We start from the raw sequence: 13059 nt of genomic DNA, 5'->3' as shown, positions 1-13059 counted from the left end.
CTGAGCTTCTTTTGCTCAAGTCTAGCGCTCTACCACTTGAGCCACAGCAACACTTCCGGTTTTCTGGTGGTTTATTGGGGATAGGAGTCTCACGGTCTCTCCTGCCCGGGCTGGCTTTGAACCGCGATCCTCAGATCTCAGCCTCCTGAGTAGCTAGGATTACAGGCGTGAGCCACCAGCGCCCGGCTCATTTTTAAATTTTGATAAGTTTATTCTGATAAGTCCCGAGGCGTGAACTCGGATCCCGAGCACTGCTTCCTGAGCTTTTTCTCCTTCCTAAGTCTGGGGCTCTACCGCTTGAGCCACAGCAACAGTCCTGGCTTTTCCGGGGGTTAACTGTCGATAGGAGTCTCAGTTCTCGGCCTCCGGAGTTGCTGGGATTGCTGGCCGGACGACCCCACCGCGACCAGAGAGGGAGGCGGCACACGGCGGCCTCAGCTCCGGGCGGAGCGAGCAGCGGGCGCTATCCTGGACGGCGGCCGCGCAGGCTCCCCGGGGGCTTTGCCCTCAGCCCTCAGTAAAGATGGCTGCTACCATGGGCTCTTCCGGCAGGACGTGAGGTCAAAGGTTACGCACAGATGGCGGCACCCAGGCTCGACTGAGGCGTGCAGCTGAGCATGGCGCTGGCGGCGGGGGCTCGGCTGGCGCGGCCGGGGCTGGCGCGGCCGGGGCTGGCACGCGGGCACTGGACGCCGGCCGGGCGCTCGCGAAGCCGGCGCCAGGCGGCGGAGGCCGAGGCGGCCGCGCCCGTGCTGCAGTACGTGGGCGAGCGCGCGGCCCGCGCCGACCGCGTCTTCGTGTGGGGCTTCAGCTTCTCGGGGGCGCTGGGCGTCCCCACCTTCGTGCAGCCGAGCTCCCGGCCCGCGCCGCGCGGCGCCCCCCGGCCGCGCCGCAGGATCCAGCCCGTGCCCTACCGCCTGGAGCTGGAGTCCCAGGTGCGCCCGCGCTCCGCTCCCCAGCCCCCCCATTCCCCACCGCGCATGCGCCTTCACCCCTCCCACCGCGCCGCCTCCGTCTCACTGCGCACGCGCGCTCCTCCCAAGAAGCGGAGGATGGAGGGGCGTGGGGGACTTAGTCGGAGGCGGGGAGCTCGCTGTTTCTGGGGTGACAGCGACGTGCCAGGTGTTTGGTCCAGCAGCCTTTCAGTCAGTGGTGCTCACCTCCAGCTGTAGGGGAGAGAAGGGAGGGACGCAGAGGCAAGGCCCAAGGTTTGAACTCAGGTCTTTCTGACGACAAGTTCTGGTGTTAGGGAAGGAAAATTCAAAAAGTCAGGGGAAATGTGGGTGGGCTGCGACGCTGGAGGAAAGATCAGAGAGGAAGTGTTACCCCTGGGCTCATCTTGCAGAAGAGGGGAGGGGAGGGAGAGGGAGGGCTGGGTCTGGAACTCAGGGCCTGAGCACTGACTTCAGCGTTTTTACTCAAGTGGTTAGGTTCATGGGGTCTCTGAGAGACTACACAGGCCTCTGATAAATCACCGGCTGCTGAGACGTTGGCGGGGAGGGCTACTGGGATGACCCGCCCTCGTCATTTAGTTTGTCTGAGAGTGAACCTTGGGATGTCAGGTATAAACCAGGACCGCCTCAGGCTGCCTGAGGACTGGTCACTGGTGGTGTGGGAAGGGCCCCCTCTGCCCTGTCCCAGCAGTGTGGTGAGGACTGGACACAGCGTGTGAAACGCCCAGCAGAGCCCTTGTAGAAAATCAGGAGCTGGGACACTTTTTGGTCTTCGTGGTGGTGATGTGAGAAGGTGGCTGTGCAGCACGGCGCTGTGGCAGCCCTTGGGCATTATGAAACAATGACTTGGGGGGGGGGTTGTTCAGCTTCCTCACTCTCCAAGCCCAGATGAACTGTGTTTTACCCTCCCTACCCCCCTGTGAAGCAGAGCCATCAGCAGGCCACACAGCAGGCAGGCCTGGCCAAGATGTGTGAGGCTGTCCTGGTGGGCTGGGGGGAGGGCCCCAGGGCTGAGCAGGAGTGCTCAGGGTGGCTGATGCTGTGCTCGGTGCGGTGGGTGCTGGGCAGCGCCTGTCTTTCTCCTGAGGGACGTCGCTGGCCAGTTCATGCTTCCTTGGGTCTTGGTTTCAGATCTCTTCGGCAGCCTGTGGCTACGGGTTCACGCTGCTAGCCTCTCGGACCAAAGACGTCACCAAGGTCTGGGGCATGGGCCTCAACAAGGATTCCCAGCTTGGCTTCCACAGGAGCCGGAGAGACCAAAGTGAGCAAGGCACCTTGTGCCCCTGACAGCAAGTAAACGAGTTGGCGTGACAGGAGGTGGGGGGATTGGAACTCAGGGCCTGAGGCTTGCATGGCTGGTGCTCTATCATGGAGACACACCACCAACCCTTCTTTTGCTCTGGTTACCCTTTTTGAGATACCGTCTGGCTTCTTGGCCCAGATATGTGCCTGGACCACAATCCTCCTATTTTTTTTTCCTTTTTCTTTTTTTTTATTTTGTTATTCTCCCACTATAGCCGGGATGACAGGAGTATGCTGTGTCACCCAGCTTCTTCCATCAAGTTGAGGTCTTGTGGACTTTTCTGCCCTGCTGGCCTTAGACGGAGCCCCTTCTGTCCTTAGTCTCCCAAGTAGCCAGGGTGATGTGTGACCGTGATAAGGAATCCATTAGTGTTTTCTAGACTCCAGTTGAACTCTCACTAAGGACTCTGGGAGGTAACAGGAACATCTTCACCCAGGAGCAAATAGCAGTGCCCACCCTTCTGCTGGAGACTGAGCGTGGTTATCCAGGTGGCTGAAGGACTCATTCCCAGTGGCTGCCTGCTTCCAGCCCTGTGTGGTAGCACACAGCTGTAATCCCAGCTGGGCATGGAGCCCTGTGTATGCTAGGCAGGAGCCTGTTATTTCCCTTATACATGGAATCTAGACCTAAAGTGTGCAGGTGGGTGCTGTGTGCATGTGTGCATGCCTGCCAGGCGCCCATGGCTCATGCCTGTCATCCTAGCTACTTAGGAGGCTAAGATCTAAAGGATTGTGGTTTGAACCCATCTCAGGCCGAAAACCCAGGTGTGACTTAAGTGGTAGAATGCCAGCCATGAGCAGGAAAGAATCCAGAATGCAAGGTCCTGAGTTCAAGTCCTCATCTTGGCATAAAGGGAAAAATTATGTAATTTAAAATATACTTAAAAAATACTGTGTGGCCTGGGAAGGTGGCTCAGTGGTAGAGCGCTTGCCTTGCATGCATGAGGCCCTGGGTTCGATTCCTCAGCACCACATAAGCAAAAAGAAAAAAGCCGGAAGTGGTGCTGTGGCTCAAGGGGTAGAGTGCTAGCCTTGAGCTGAAGAGCTGAGGGACAGCGCCCAGGCCCAGAGTTCAGGCCCCACGACCGGACCCAAAAAAAAAAAAAAATACTGTGAGATGTATCCTGTGTGGTATGATTGTGGCGTGTGGGGAAGGGCCCGGGGCAGGATGGGGTGACGGGGGATCTGATTGCGGGGTGAAGGGGCTCTTATGGAGGTACATTATCTTCTGTGTGTATGGAAATGGCCCGAGGAGCCCCGCTGAACACCGCAGTGGGGGTGGGCAGATTCCACCCACTCTGTCACGGCACGTGTGGGAGTGGTACCCAAACCAGCCCTGTTCAGTGAGAGATGCTAGCGAGAGAAAAAGGGACCAGAAAGTAAAAACCCAGAGAGCCGCTGGCGGGCTGGGCTGGGCCTGGCTCCCTGTGCTGAGCGCCGCTTCTGCCAGGCCGGGGTTATGACTATATTCTGGAGCCGTCGCCAGTGCCTCTGCCTCTGGACAGACCACAGGACACGCGCGTGCTGCAAGTGGCTTGCGGCCGGGCCCATGCCCTGGTGCTCACGGACCAGGAAGGTGGTGAGTGTGGGAGTTGTCGGGCTGTTTTGGGGTCCAGGAGTATTTGGAGGACCATGGTGGAGTTGGGGCTAGCAGGATGATGGTGGACATCCAGGGGTGGCAGGGAAGTGGGTGCTGGCCTCTGAGTGGGGTCCCTGATAGGCCCAGGGAGCCAGTGCTGCCCTTGGGGTTGGGGGCCTCAGGAGCAGTACCTGACACTGCGGTGCCCTTGGAGACCCAGTGCAGGGAGAGAGAGCCCGCGCTGGGGTGCGGCCTTGACTGGGCCCCGGGGTCCACAGAGCTAACGTACCCTGGTCTGCTCCAGTCTTCAGCATGGGCAACAACGCGTATGGGCAGTGTGGACGCCAGGTGGTGGAGAACGAGGTGTACAGGTGAGCTGCGCGGGCCCGCAGGCCAGGTTTCCAGGCCCTCACTCTGGAGACAAACCCGCAGCCCCTGGGCTGCTCCCATGGTGAGCCCCGAGTGTGAGCTGGGTGGACTGGAGGCCAGGCTGTTGAGGATGGGTATTAATTAAAAATTTTTCTTTTCTAATTTGATTAACTTAAAAAAAGGCCACAAAGACAACTTTGCTTCATGTCTGTCTTTTCATTTTGGTGTTTAAAACCCCACTAAGATCCAAGACAACCAGGCTGCCTGCAAGAGCCTTCCTCAAAACAACAAAATAAAGGAAATAAATAAAATGGGGGCTGGGAAGGTGGCTCAGTGGTAGAGCGCTTGCCTTGCATGCCTGAGGCCCTGGGTTCGATTCCTCAGCAGCACATAAGCAAAAAAGAAAAGCCGGAAGCAGTGCTGTGGCTCAAGTGGTAGAGCCTTGAGCTGAAGAGCTGAGGGACAGCGCTCAGGCCCAGAGTTCAGGCCCCACGACCAGCCCCCCCCCCCAAAAAAAAATAAAATGCAAAATGATAGTAATAAAATCAAGTTTTTAGCCAGGTCCTAGCTACTCAGAAGCCTGAGATCTGAGAATCATGGTTCAGAGCCAGCCCAGGCAGGAAAGTCCATGAGACTCTTATCTCCAACAAAGGACCAGGAAAACTGGAAGTGGCGCTGGGGGGGATCACGTGGTAGAGCGCTAGCCTTGAGCTGAAGAGCTGAGGGACAGCGCCTATGCCCAGAATGGGAATGTGGCTTAGTGGTAGAGTGCTTGCATTGCATTCATGAAGCCCTGGACTCAGCACCACATAAACACAAAAAGCCAGAAGAAGCTTTGTGGCTCAAGTGGTAGAGAGCCAAAGAAGCTCAGAGACAGTGCCCAGGCCCTGAGATCAAGCCCCAGGACTGGCAAAAAAAAAAAAAAATCCTTCTAGTTCCTTACATTCTGTTCTCCTAAATTGTATATAAGAATTATTGTTAGCCAGGTGCTGGTGGCTCTCACCTGTTTTCCTAGCTACTCAGGAGGCTGAGATCTGAGGATCACAGTTCAAAGCCAGCCTGGGCAGGAAAGTCAATGAGACTTTTATCTCGTAATAACTCACTAGAAAACCGGAAGTGGCGATGGGGCTCAAGCAGTAGAGCGCTTGGCTTGAGTTGAAGAGTGTAGGGACAGCGCCCAGGCCCAGAGTTCAAGCCTCACAACCGGGGAAGAAAAAAAAAAGTCATTGTTGGGTCAGGCGCCATGGCTCATTCATTCATGACTGTAATCCTAGCTATTCAGGAGCTGAGATCTGAAGATTGTGGCTCAAGGTCACTTTGAGTCGAAGTTGCTAGACTCCATTTTCAAAATAACCAGCAAAAAGCAGATGGGAAAGAGTAGACTGGCTCAGACGGTAGAGTGCAAGCCATGGTACTGGCACGAAAGCTGGAATTTGCTTTTTTTGTGCTGGTCCTGGGGCTTGAACTTCGGGCCTGGCAGCTGTCCTTGAGCATTTTTGTGTTTTTAGCACTCTACCACTTGAGCCACAGCCCCACTTCTGGCTTTTTGGTAGTTAATTGGAGATGAGTCTCATGGACTTTCCTGACCAGACTGGCCTCCAGCTGTGATCCTCAGAGCTCAGCCTCATGAATAGCTAGGAATCCAAGTGTGCGCCCCTGCACCAGGCTCCTCACTGGCTTTTGTCTCTTCCCTGTTCCATGTGGCGTGCAGGGAGAGTCACCGAGTGCACCGGATGCAGGACTTTGACGGACAAGTGGTCCAGGTAAGAGCTGGATGCTAAGCGCGCCTTCCTGTCCCAGGGGAGCTTTTACAGGACCTGAAGCCATGTGGGGTAATGGGAAGTTGGGCAGGGAAGTTCCTGAACTCATTTAGTGTAGAAGTTAGTGATTTGCCTGTAATTGGCTGGAAGTTACTTCCCTTCCTGTGACTCCAGAGTTGGCTAGGACTGGAGGGAGTGGGGTGGGCAGGAGGCGCCCGGCAGCAGAGCCACCTGCAACTTGGCAGGATGTGTGATCCAGGCTGGTGCTTCATTCCTGAGCACAGGGCTGTGCCTAGCACACAGTAGGTACTGTGTGAAATACGCACACTGAGTGCCTACAGTACCTCGTGGTACACCGTGGGGGTCTTGGAGTTGCTGGGAGTGGGAGGGAGTGCCTCCTTGAAGAGGCACCGGCTTTCCTGAGGCCAGGCATGGTGACTGGAAGGGTTTGATGGCAGAGGGGCGGGCGCTGCCCAGGCTCTGGCTGGAGGCTGATCTGCTTCCAAGACCCAGTGGGAAGGTTCCAGAAGACAGCTGAGCATGGGTGGTGAGGGGCTCCTGGGTTTGTCTATCTGTCTCTGTCTCCCTATCTCTCTGTCTCTCTGTCTGTCTCTCTCTCTCTGTCTCTCTCTCTCTCATTAGTAATGGTGCTTGAGTTCAGGGCCTGGGCAATGTCTCTTAGTTCTGTGTTCTTTTTTGCACAAGGCTTGCTCTGTCACTTGAGCCACAGCTTTTTACTGGTTAATCAGAAATAGTCTCACCAGTTTTATTGTGTAGGCTGGCTTTGAACTTCAATCCTCAGATCTCAGCTTCCTGAGTAGCTGGGATTCATAGGCCTGAGCTCCAGTAGCACTGTTGATGGTGAGGGAGACAAAGGCCAGGGCTGGCATGGTGCTGGCCGCTCTCGCCCTGCTACTGGGGCTCTGAGGAGTGGGCTGGGGCTGGCTGGAACTTCATCTCAGCAGGCCCCGTCTGTCTGGCAGGTCGCATGCGGTCAGGACCACAGCCTCTTCCTCACGGACAAAGGCGAGGTCTACTCCTGCGGATGGGGCGCCGACGGGCAGACAGGTAGAGGCCCATTGCCTGCCTGGGGTGGCCCAGGGTCTGGGGACACAGGTCAGGCCTTCCTCCTCGTGTCCTGAGGAGCTGGGACTCAGGGGCATGCCAGCATGCCTGCTTCCTTGTGTTCCACAAGCCCCATCAGTGATACAGTAGGATTCCTGTTGGGCTGGGTGATTGGCAGGCATGTGAAGGGCCTGGGTTCCCCCCAACAGTGCCACCAAACCCCCAAAGACAAGAGCAGTAGCTTTTAATTTGTGCATAGTCAGAAAGGTCCGTTGTGGAGGCTGGGAAGGTGGCAGGTGGCTCAGTGATAGAGTGCTTGTATGAATGAGGCCCTTGGGTTCGATTCCTCAGCACCACATAAACAGAAAAAGTTGGAAGTGGTGCTGTGGCTCAAGTGGTAGAGTGCTAGATTTGAGCTGAAGAGCTGAGGGAGAGTGCCCAGGCCCAGAGTTCAGGCCCCAGGACTGACCAAAAAAAAAAAAAAAAGGTCTGTTGTATAGTACTATTTCATCTTGCAAGGTTTTCTAAAACTTTGCAGTCAGTTAAGTTGGTCCTGTTCCCTTCTGAGGAGTCATGTGACCTTGGGCAGCTGGGCAGGCAGAGGAGTGGTTTGCTATCACTGTCCAGCACTGGCCACCAGCCTGGTCCTAGGTCAGTGAGCAAAGAGAAAGTCACTGAAATCCATGTCTCTGGTGGTGGCAGGCCTGGGTCACTACAACACCACTAGTGCCCCCTGCAGGCTTGGTGGAGACCTTTCGGGGGTGAAGGTCATCCAGGTGGCCACCTATGGCGATTGCTGCTTGGCCGTCTCTGCCGATGGAGGTGTCTTCGGTTGGGGGAACTCTGAGTATCTGCAGCTGGCCTCTGTCACGGAATCTACACAGGTTTGGAACCAGCAAAGAAGATTCTAAGAGCTGCTTTTCTTTTTCATTTTTCTTTCTTTCTTTTTTTTTTTTGGCTAGTACTGGGGTTTGGACTCAAGGCCTTCTTGTCCAGCTTGATTTCATGGCTAGTGCTCTACCACTTGAGCCATGCCTCTAATCCTGTTTTTTGCTGGATATTTTGGAGATGGAGTCTTGTGGACTTTTCTGCCTGGCTAGTTTCAAAAAACCATGATCCTATGGATGTCCAGTCTACTGAGTAGCTGGGATTGCAGGTGTGGGCTTGGTTATGCGGAAGTGCACCTGTCATAAAACAGCCTCTTCCTGGCCTCTCTTTGGAGACCAGCAGCGAGTGTGGGCTCAGTGCCTCCAGCCTGTAATCTTGGCTCCTCAGGAGGTGAGATCTGGCTTGTGGGGGTCTGCTAGCCGCCTATGCACCTGCTGCCCCAGTGTGGCTCTCAGTTCCGCACAGTGTGGCTGGAGCTGGCTGGCTGCTGATGTCTTTTCTCTTGGACTAGAAGGGTGGAAAGTGGGTCCCCTCTGATCTCTAGTGAGGTCGGGTGCTGGGGTGCACCAGTGGGTGGGTGTGCGGGGACAAGGATTGGCTCTAACCTAATTCTTTCCTTTATAGGTCAATGTCCCCCGGAACCTGCCCTTCTCGCAGGTGGGCAGGGTGAAGCAGGCGGCATGCGGGGGCACCGGCTGTGCTGTGCTCAATGGTGAGGCGGTTGCCCGGCTGGGCTTGGGGAGGACTGGGTGGGACTGGAGGACATGGGTGGGAGTGTGGACAGGGCTTAGCTCTGTAGTCCTATCCTAGAGTAGGAGCTGCTGCATTGCTGAGCCCGAGGCCCTGGGCCTAAACACCTGCCACCACTTAGTTGTAAAGTTTTTGGGGCTGGGAAGGTGGCTCAGTAGTAGAGCGCTTGCCTTGCATGCATGAAGCCCTGGGTTCGATTCCTCAGTACCACATAAACAGAAAAAGCTGGAAGTGGCACTGTGGTTCAAGTGGTAGAGCACTAGCTTTGAGTTGAAAGCTGAGAGACAGTGTCCAGGCCCAGAGTTCAAGCCCCACGACAGACAAAAAGAAAAAAAAAAGTATTAAAGTTCCTTTTCTGGGCCTGTGTGTGCCCCTACCCTGGCTGACTTGGCCAGAGCCAGGTCCAGAGCTGGGTCCAGCTCGTGGTCAAGCCCGCCTTGGCATGCAGGTAGGCCTGGTTCCCTCCCTGCAAAACAGACCCACAGCCTCGTGTGGTGGCAGTTGTAGGTTCAAGGCTACTTTGGGCTAGTAGTGAGGACCCTAACTCAAAAACAACCAAGTCTCTGCCATAGAGGGCGGCATGGGGATGGGGCAGCGTGGAGGCGGCCCGCCTAGGCCCCTGACTGGCTGTGCCCCACAGAGGAAGGACAGGTCTTCGTCTGGGGCTACGGCATTCTCGGGAAGGGGCCAGGGCTGGTGGAGACAGCACTGCCCGAGATGATCCCCCCCTCGCTCTTTGGAGCCACGGACTTCACCCCCGATGTCCAGGTGGCACGCCTCCGGTGCGGGCTCAGCCACTTTGCGGCCATCACTGGTGAGTGGGGGGGGGAGAGCACAAGAAGGGATGCTGGGAGGGGGCGGGGCTGTGGGGGCGGCACCCTCGGGAGGGGCAGGGGCGGGGCATTTGCAAAGCCCTGAGTTCAAGGCCCAGGACCTCTTAAGGAAAGAGGGCAGCACAGGCCTGGCTATACTGTGCGGGTGGGGCTGAGTGAGCCGCGTGGTGAGGGCGGGAGGGTTCCTCGCTCCCAGTGCCATCCTTGCCTTGCAGACCGAGGCGAGCTGTTCGTGTGGGGTAAGAATGTGCGTGGCTGCCTGGGCATCGGCCGCCTGGACGACCAGTACTTCCCGTGGCGGGTAAGGTGGGCCCTGGCCGCCCTTCTCAGTGCTCTGTGCCCTGTGAGCTAGGACTTGGGGCTCAGGACCTGCCTCGCCGCGGGCATCACCCCAGCCATGGCCTCAGGGAGCTCGCAGCCAAGCCCGCACTGTGGATGCCTTCTGCCGAGCTGGAAAGAAAGCGGGCTGGCCTGGGGGTGGCTCAGAGGCCCTGCGCGGCTGAGGGGTGCGCACAGCCCATTCAGTCCCAGCAGCCGAAGAAAGGAAAAGCAAGTGAGCAAGCATGCGCCTGCTGGCAGACTGCAGGCAGAGCTGAGCGCTGGGGTGCGGTACACGAAGCCCACTACAGAACTAAAGGGGAAAGGATGTCCAATTGTAGTAGGTCTTTTTTTTTTTTTTGCCAGTCCTGGGACTTGAACTCAGGGCCAGAGCACTGTCCCCGAGTGTCACTTCCAGCTTTTTCTGTTTATGTGGTACTGAAGAAATCAAACCCAGGCATGAGTGCTAGGCAAGTACTATCCCACTGAGCCACCTCCCCAGCCCTGTGCTGGGTCTTTTAAGTTACCAGCTCTTTTAAGTTACCAGAAACTGTTGTGTTTGAGTGCAGAGCCTCTGTTGTGGGTACGGTGCTACATGCTCACAGTCCCAGCACTCACTGGGAGACTGAGGCAGCCTGGGCGACATAACTGAGATCTTGTTTCAACAAAAAAAAGCCACAAACCAAACAAGTGACCCCACATCCCACTTTTTTTTTTTTTTTTAATGCCGTTACTAGGGCTTCAGCTCAGACTCGTACTCTCACTTGGCTTCTGTGGGGAGGTAAACAGCTCTCAAGGCAGAGGTTGCTAGGAGTCCACCTGGCGGCCGTTGTTGTGGTCTGGGCCAGCAGGAGCGCCAGGGCTCACTGCCCGCCATTGCCCGTGTTTGCTCAGTGATATCTGCCCCAGCTGTTTGGTGAGGCAGGAAAGGACAGGCGCCTCGCTTCTGCCTCTGTGGTCAGGAGCAGCCCCTAATGGCCTGAGCCCTTGGCTCAGGTGCAGAGCTGCGATCAGCATCTGCCACTGTTCAGCCAGGCCATCTGCCCAGCACTCCTCCATGCCTGTGCATGGTTGTTGCCTGTGCGTGGTTGTTGCGTGTGCGTGGTTGTTGCGTGTGCGTGGTTGTTGCGTGTGTGTGGTTGTTGCGTGTGCATGGTTGTAGTGTGGTAATTCCAGACAACCACCACCATCCTCTGGAAGGACCCAAGAATTTAGTTTGTAGTTACGCGGGGGGCAGAGGGTGGTGGAATAGGAAGAGACATTTAATACTTTGCTCTTTTCCACCCTTTGTAGTGTGGCATTGTGATCGAATTGCCTGTTAGCCATAATAATAAATAGGGAAAGCCAGGCGTGGTTCCACACATCTGTAATCCCAGCCCTTGGGGGGGCTGAAGCAAGAGGATTGAGGCTGGCCAGGGCTATATATCATAGACCCTGTCTGAAAAAAAAAAATGAAGCAAGAAAACTAAGAACAAAAGAAAAATAGAGAACATGTCCTCTTGGGGACACGTTGAGATAGGCCCAAGACAGGTTGGGGTATCTGTCTCCAAGGACATAGAACAGTGAACCCTAGGAAGCACAGGCTCCAGCCACCCTAGTGACAGCTGGGCTGTGTGCCCGAGGGCGGGGGAAGGGGTCCGCTTGGCTGGTGGCAGGGCCTGTTCCTGCCTCTACCCCAGGCGGGAAAGGCTGAGCCAGGCAGGGCAGTGCCAGGGCCTGTGGCTGACCATGCTGTGCCCTCTCTGTTGCAGGTGACGCTGCCCGGCCAGCCTGTGGACGTGGCGTGTGGGGTGGACCACATGGTGACTCTGGCCAAGTCTTTCGTCTGAGCCTCTGGAGCTGCTGGGCCTGGGCTGTGAGTGCCCGGCAGAGCTGCAATGGCTCCAATGGCACTGGGAGGTGGCAGCACCCTCCTAAGGACACTGGGCACTGACTGGGGGCTCGAGGATGGCCATCACCTGCCAGGTGCGCACGGCAGTTCTGTGCTTGTGTGGCAGGAGGCACCTGGGAGGCGCTGGACCCTCTGTTGACACTTTAGCTGTCCCTGCAGGGCCTGGCTGCCTTGGGCCTTAGTTCTGATGACCAGTCACTGTGCCCACATGCTGTGTGCACGCATCTGGCCCACCAGCCCAGTTCTGATGACCAGTCACTGTGCCCACATGCTGTGTGCGCGCATATGGCCCGCCAGCCCTGGATTCCTCGGCGCGGGCCTGTGCCAGCCTGCACCGATGGGCTGCAGTGGCCTTCCCTGAAGCCACCTCTGTGCTAGGCCACAGCTGCACCTGGCTTGGCGTTGGCCTGGAGAAGATTCCAAAACTGGGGGAAACATTTGCTTTAGAACAAGTCTTTCCTGGAAAAGCATCATTTAAAAGCACCTTCTAGAATAAAATCTATTTTCTGCTTAAGAACAAAAGGTCTTTTTTTTGTTGTTTTGTTTTTGTCGGTCATGGGGCTTGAACTCTGGGCCTGAGGGCTGTCCCTCAGCTCTTCAGCTCAAGATGAGAGCTCTGCTACTTGAGCCACAGCGCCACTTCTGGTTTTCTGGTGGTTTATTGGAGTTATAAAGAGTTTCATGGACTTGCCTGCCTGTGCTGGCTTTGAACTGCAATCCTCAAATCTCAGCCTCCTGAGTAGCTAAGATTACAGGCGTGAGCCACTGGGCCTGGCTGACAAAAGGTCTTTTATTACTGATCATCATGAGATTAGCTTTGGCAAACAAGGCTTTTGACAAAGTGCACAGAGGAAGCTGAAGTAGGAGGATTGAGAATGTGAGGCCAAACTAGGGTTACATAGATAGTACTAGAAAATGTGTCATTCTGCTTTCTGAAGACCTTAGTTGGGCTAGGTCTGAGGTCACCCCTGGAGGCTGGGACTGGAGTTGGTGGGGGAGGGGGGGCAGGTTCTGCTCACGATGGTCCTGGGATTGATTATCTGGAAGTTAGGATCTCAAACCCACAAATGGCCACCCACCTACAGATACAGCAATGAGAATACCTAGCGGCTGGAGGCTCTGGCCCATGCCTGTAATCTTGGCCCTGGCTAGGCTGAGAGGAAGAGCAGGACTAGCCCAGGCCACGTGGGATCGCCCCCCCCCCACAGTCACCATGAACATGGTTGCTAGTGTACAAGGCTGTGCTAGGGTTGGTTTTGGGAGTGGGGCCCTGGTCACGATTAGGCTCTCCTGGCTGCCATCTGCTCGGGCCTGCTCTCGTCAGCTAAGCAGAAACCGCGCTCCGTGCTGC

General features: G+C 56.2%; 1 protein-coding gene across 1 annotated transcript; it reads left to right on the top strand.

Annotated features, from left to right (window-relative positions):
• Window positions 1–617: 617 nt before the first annotated feature.
• On the top strand, window positions 618–12212 carry Rcc1l (RCC1 like). The gene is made up of 11 exons (XM_042688055.1): window positions 618–935; window positions 2085–2214; window positions 3706–3834; window positions 4139–4205; window positions 5915–5966; window positions 6947–7031; window positions 7731–7912; window positions 8541–8628; window positions 9307–9480; window positions 9715–9800; window positions 11569–12212. Exons 1-11 carry the CDS (start codon window positions 618–620, stop codon window positions 11644–11646), a joined length of 1389 nt encoding a protein of 462 aa, XP_042543989.1. The 3' UTR covers window positions 11647–12212.
• The last annotated feature ends 847 nt before the right edge of the window (window positions 12213–13059 follow it).

This window comes from Dipodomys spectabilis, unplaced genomic scaffold, assembly GCF_019054845.1.
Source record: "Dipodomys spectabilis isolate Male_0828 unplaced genomic scaffold, ASM1905484v1 ptg000112l, whole genome shotgun sequence".
Taxonomy (NCBI): domain Eukaryota; kingdom Metazoa; phylum Chordata; class Mammalia; order Rodentia; family Heteromyidae; genus Dipodomys; species Dipodomys spectabilis.
The sequence above is the reverse complement of the archived record's forward strand: the minus strand, read 5'-3'. Positions and strand labels throughout refer to the sequence as shown.

Coding starts and splice junctions, on each gene's coding strand:
- Rcc1l (XM_042688055.1), top strand. CDS start 618: ATGGCGCTGGCGGCGGGGGCTCGGCTGGCGCGGCCGGGGCTGGCGCGG. Junction 2,215..3,705: donor CAGGAGCCGGAGAGACCAAA/GTGAGCAAGGCA, acceptor CGCTTCTGCCAG/GCCGGGGTTATGACTATATT. Junction 7,913..8,540: donor CTGTCACGGAATCTACACAG/GTTTGGAACCAG, acceptor TTTCCTTTATAG/GTCAATGTCCCCCGGAACCT.